This window comes from Scardinius erythrophthalmus (genome assembly GCF_964197995.2).
Source record: "Scardinius erythrophthalmus genome assembly, contig: HAP1_SCAFFOLD_255, whole genome shotgun sequence".
Classification (NCBI taxonomy): domain Eukaryota; kingdom Metazoa; phylum Chordata; class Actinopteri; order Cypriniformes; family Leuciscidae; genus Scardinius; species Scardinius erythrophthalmus.
Genome location: NW_028296356.1, coordinates 71,877 through 77,996, shown reverse-complemented (window position 1 = coordinate 77,996; position 6,120 = coordinate 71,877). Strand labels below are relative to the sequence as shown.

The 6,120-nt window shown below is 39.3% G+C and overlaps 1 protein-coding gene across 1 annotated transcript; it reads left to right on the top strand.

The window, feature by feature from the left end:
- Positions 1–2,191: 2,191 nt before the first annotated feature.
- On the top strand, positions 2,192–5,737 carry LOC308686413 (SLIT and NTRK-like protein 6; the record flags this gene model as incomplete). Its single annotated transcript, XM_081394840.1, has 1 exon — positions 2,192–5,737. The coding sequence occupies one exon, from the start codon at positions 2,192–2,194 to the stop codon at positions 4,637–4,639; it is 2,448 nt and encodes an 815-aa protein (XP_081250966.1). The 3' UTR covers positions 4,640–5,737.
- Between the last annotated feature and the right edge of the window lie 383 nt (positions 5,738–6,120).

Below are 6,120 nucleotides of genomic sequence, written 5' to 3'. Positions count from 1 at the left end.
CTTCTCTTTCTTATGGGATGGCCTATGCTTTTGGTAACCGTGTGAGAGAAAGACAGGGAAATTTGCTGTATCAGGACAGATGTTCCCATGTGGAGCGGGTTAGACAGGCAGGGTGGGTGGAGACCTGAGGGATGTGGACTCACGGGTCGAGCTGTATGTGCGTATGTGTGTATATAGATAGATAGTTAAGTAGATGGATATTAGGCTCTGCTTAAATGCATGAGAGCACAATATGTAGGCTTCACTGGCTCTTAATGGACCACAAATTCTCTCCTTACTGTCAACCACACACTGCTTGCTAAAAATAGGAATGGGACAGTTTTTCCCCCCCTTCTTTGTCCTGTCATCTAGCATGACATGCAAGCATTAATTTTCTCCGCAGTTTTTGTAATCTTTTAATCTAATTTTATTTATGCCCCCGCCCCCTTCCATTGCCTGTCTACCTGCGTCCTCAAGAGAGACGACGAAAACCATCTTTGTTGTCTTCACACGCTGTGTTTGCTCAGAGCTGTCAGCGCACGCAGCCTGTCGGTGTCATGTGGCATGCCGGACCATTCAATGTTTGATTTCATGTCAATACAATTGGGAAGTCTTTCATTCCTCTAAGATTCACTGGGACTTTGGGGTGTTTTATGTTTCAGTTCATTCACATAGAACTGTGTTATGTTGCTTTATATTACATAATAACAAATTATAGCGTGTGGTTATTTTCCTTCAGTGCAAATGTATGAGGAAGAGGCTGCTATTTCATAACTTTGCCCTAGATGTCTCTCATAAAGTTCCTTATAAAAGCTAAAAATAAGCAAATTAAACAACTGTTGACATATACTATATATAATTTACTCTGTAAAAAAAAATATATACGATCAATAATTTATGACAACATATGTTTTTTACATTGCTTTAATTCATCAAAATAAGTTAAGCAATTTTCAACTTTTTTATAAGATGCAACTATTTTTTTATTTTTTTTTTAAAGTCAGTTCAATGTATTTTAAGTTGAAATTTTTTCAACCCTTTTTTTTTTTACAGTGAAGAGCTATAAAATTAATTTGGATAGCAGCTATAAATTGATTTGGAAGAGCTATACAATTAATTTGGATAGCAGATCAGGGGTGCGTTTCCCGAAAGCATCGTTGGCCAACTATATCGTTGAAACATTGGAGATGATCTTCATCAGTCCTGAAAACTTTAAAAATTAAATTTAAAAACCCTTAAAAATAGAAATCGACACAAATTAGTCATAGGAATCATTTTTATTTAATGATTCTTGTACAGATTCCTCTTGACGTCTGATTTCTTAGCAGTTTCATTTTGTGGAATGAATTTAGAAAAACAACTTTTTTTTATATAGATCTACAAGATTAATGTGGAAGAACCTGTTCTCACCTGTTGTGAGAATGTTCATACTGAGGTCCCTGAATTGTGCAATGTTTATGGACAACGTTCTTCTGTTTCATTCAAATCAATTCTGAGGTATAAGTGTTGGCAGTATAGGACACATCTTAAAGCACACTCATCCAGATGTTAGAGGTAACAGGGTCAGGAAAACCAGTCTAATTATGCAAAGACAAGTCTCACAGGGTGCCTGCTGCTGAGGATTGATGTCAATTAAAAATCATTCAGTTTGTCATGGTAAAATATAGGCTATGCATGCATACAAATTATTTGCCTTTGTTGTGAAAAAAAAAGGTGAAATCATTTGTTCAGTTTTTTTACTTTACAAATTACGTGGCATATAAGCATAAGTCAGTTTCTTGATTAGAATTTAATTATCCCAGTAATTTTAAATACTTAATTATTTCCCTAATGTGATGTAATCACCACTATTATCATCATCATAATCAATGACGCAACCAAATTATTCATTTAGGACTATTACAGTGTTAGTTATAAAGAGTTCTGGAGTTCCACTCACTGCTTATGCAATAATAAAATGCAATATGTTAGCAAGACTTTTAATAGCTTTAATAATTTAGCAGCTTGTGAATATCTGTTTATATGCACAGATTAGATTCCCGAATCATATCCTGATTATTTTATTAGATTCCACACTGTGAACTCCTTGCAATAATTCCTATAATTCAGTGTTCTGCACATAGCTATTTCATGAGTTTGCTAACTGCACTCAGTAATTACCTTTCCTTCTCTCTCTTGTGTTGTCTTTTTAGATATACTGAAGGAGAACAAAATGCTGGCCAGGATTGTTTTCGTTTGCTCCTTCTTTGCTGGTGCTAGTTTTGGAGATACTGAGTCTAAGGTGTTGTACGATGGAGCTTGCAAATCTTTGTGCAACTGTGAAGAGACAGATGGCCAGTTGTACATAAACTGTGAAGAGAGCAACATAAGCAAAATGTCAGATGTCGAAGTACCGTCAGATAAACCTTTTCATCTAAATCTATACAAAAATGACTTAGTGGAGTTACTTGCAACGGATATGGATGCTTTCAAGAACGTCGTCACCTTACATCTCGGTGAAAACAGCATACAGGAGCTTGAACCTGGTGTGTTCAGTGCGCTGGGATCCCTGAGAAAGTTGCACATAAACAGAAATTACCTGGTCATGCTGAAGGAGGACACATTTCACGGCTTAGTAAATTTGGAATACCTTCAGGCTGACACCAACTTTATCCGGGTCGTGGAGCCTGGGGCCTTCAGCAAGCTTGTCCGTCTTAAAGTTCTGATCCTCAATGACAATGAGATTGAGTTCCTTCCGAGCAACATTTTCCGCTTTGTGCCTCTGACACATTTGGATCTGCGAGGGAACAAGCTGCAGACACTGCCGTACGTGGGTTTCCTGGAGCATATTGGTCGTATCATTGAGCTCCAGTTGGAGGAGAATGACTGGGTGTGTAACTGCGAAATCTTACATTTAAAGGTCTGGATTGAGAACATGCGAGCGCAGTCATCCATTGGCGAGGTGGTTTGCAACAGGCCTGAAGATCTTAGGGGCACCTCTTTGGCTAGGGTCAAAAGGGATTTACTTTGCCCCTCTCATGCTGACATCAACCTCGAAGAGCCATCGAAGTCTCTAGACATGGTTGTCACCCCATCCACTAAGGTTGTTCAGATACCGAATGCCAAAGATGATGCAAAGATACCTACACCTGCAAACGGCCTAGGGCCTTGTGTCACAGTGGGTTTTTTGATGCACTGTGAGGACCGAGGCGTTCAAAGGATATCTGATCTAGGCATTCTTCAACAAAGCCCTACCATGCTGGTTTTGACAGGAAATATGATACAAAGACTTTTCAAATATGATTTTGTGACATACGACAGTTTGGAATTGCTCAATTTGGCAAACAACCAAATAGACTACATTGACAATGAAACCTTTCTGAGTTTGAGCAACCTGAAAAAGCTGCACCTGAATGGAAACAGGATAGAGAAAATATCTGCAACAATGTTTCTTGGCCTTCACAACCTGGAAAATTTGTACTTAGAGTATAATGTGATCAAAGAGATTGAGGCTGGATCGTTCAACCCTTTGACAAATCTAAAGCTCCTGTACCTAAACAACAACCGACTCAACACTCTCCCTGCACAAATATTTCGTAATGTGCCCTTGGTGAAATTAAACCTAAGGAAAAATGTCTTTATGCACTTACCGGTGAGTAATGCGTTGGACCAGCTTAAATATTTGGAGCAGATTTATCTTGAGGACAATCCTTGGGACTGCACTTGTGATTTGGTCAGCCTCAAACAGTGGGTGGAAAAGCTTAGCAAAGAAACAGTGGTGGGTTCCATCTTATGCCACACTCCTAAAAAACTGTCTACTGCTGAGGTCAGAAACCTGAAGCATGATGTTCTCTGCCCCGGCTTGGTAACCTATAAGTCCTTACCCGGAGGCACCGAGGACAGTATCCCAGTCACGACTGCACCGGAGGGCAGCACCAGCGGCTTCTTCCGGTCAATTACAGATGCAGTGCCACTGTCGGTGCTCATCCTCTGCCTTCTCATCCTCTTCCTGACCGTCATTTTCTGCGCTGCCGGGATCGTCGTGTTTGTGCTACACCGTCAGCGGAGACATGCCAAAAAGAAACAGGCCGAGGAGCAACCTCGCGAGAGCAGTCCCATCCACCTGCACTACAGCATGTATGGCCAGAAAACCACCCACCACGTAACTGAAAGGCAAGGACCCAGCATGTACGACGAACCTTCCCATAGCCCCATCATTCAGGTCTGCAGGAACCCCAGTTACTGCTCTCAGCACAAAGACTACGAGTTAGATGACTACGATAGCGATAAACCTAAGCATATCTGCCATAGCATCCTTGACAAGGACAACGAATCCCTCCCTAACGTGAAGTTCAGGGCCGTCACCGACTACCCCGCTGAGTTTGTAAGTTTGGGAGACGCGAGCTCCTTGTACAAGAACATCTTAGAAAGAGAACGGGAGCTCCAACAGCTCAGCCTCACCGAATACCTCAGGAAAAACATATCCCAGCTACAACCAGCTGTGGACATGCAAGTCCCCAACCACCACAAAGAGCTGAAACTAATGGAAACTCTCGTTTATACGAGGCCGAGGAAGGTCATGGTGGAACAGACTAAAAATGAGTACTTTGAGCTCAAAGCCAATTTACATGCCGAACCAGACTATTTAGAAGTCTTAGAGCATCAAACGACTTTCAACTGAGATAAGTACACTGTATATTTTGATTTGACAAATGATACTCCAAGTGCCTTGACAGTCAATTCTGATTTCTGATTTAGCCCGAGAGATATAATACAACAACGTCGGAGTAGAGGCAATTCTCATGATACAATCATTTGATGCTGACACAATGTCTAATTTCAGGTGGACCTTTAGCTCTAGCATGCTATTGGACATTGCAGATGATGGATTACACATTCTAACACATTTCCAATCACACAGAAAGAGTCACAGAGTTGGACAAGATTGGCTTTGATACCAGAACTTTTCTTTTGCATTGTGGTTAATGCATTCTATTTATGTTTGCTACATGGTAGGGGAGACTAGCAAAGAGTCACTTTACATTTCTATCTGTGTATCTCTTATTATGTACGTGGCAAATCTTTAAGCTCTGTTTATCTGTAGCAATGGAAGAAAACATGTTTTCTTTATTTTTCCCTGTCAGACAGAACATTTATGGTTAGTTAAAACATTCCCTGATTTGCTAAGCTTTGAATTAAACATGCCCAACACAGTTGTTGTTCATTAAATATTAAATAATGGTGGTACTTAGATCTCAAGATGTCTGAAAATTGTATTTATTAATAAATAAGGCGTCATCAACAGCAAGTAGCTTGCCAAGTGGCTATTGTTTTGACCCCGAGGTCAGACTTTATGACTGGGCTCATTTATCATGCCTGAAATTGGCGTCTCACCTGAAATTATCAACACGCCTGGAGAGTTTGTTCAAAAATTATGTCATACCGACCCACTTGCTCAGACCTCCACTGCTTCTGATATGGACAAAAACTCTGCTGGGCATCCATGGAGAAAATGAAAAGAAAATAATTGCACTACTCAAAATGCTATTTAAAGGTGGTTGATGACAATCACGTTGTGGGGCCGCACAGTCTATGCCATTTTTTCAAACTGAGTAGTGTAGCTTCTGGTTTGTAAAATAATGTTGTTTAAAGTTCCTTTCGACACAAATCACATTTGACTATTTTCTTTCAGCATGACAATTATGCAGGGTGTTTTATCTTCATTATGTGGCTGGAGAAGAAAAGAAAAAATATATATATACATCTATATATGTATAGAGAAAATATGCACACAAGTTATTGTGTTGAGCCTTGAAATGTTTTACTGTATAGAAGAGCACCATAGCTTTATTTTGTACAAGTGTGGATGAGAGTTATTTATTCTGTATATTTGTACATAATTTAACATTTATATGTTTGTGTGCCTTTAATGTGGTACCAATTAAGCTGTAAATAAAAATAAAATAAAAAATAAATAAATTGAGAACATTGCAATATGTATGGTCAGTAACACAAATAGCATGGCACAAGTAAAAAAAAAAAAAGCAATGGGTAAAATAGAAAACTCATATTATATTCCAGTGTTTCTCAAGGGGTTGATGACAATGTAAAAAAGGGTTGATAGAGAAGCTAGAATAAATTGACAAATGATTACATGGAGAG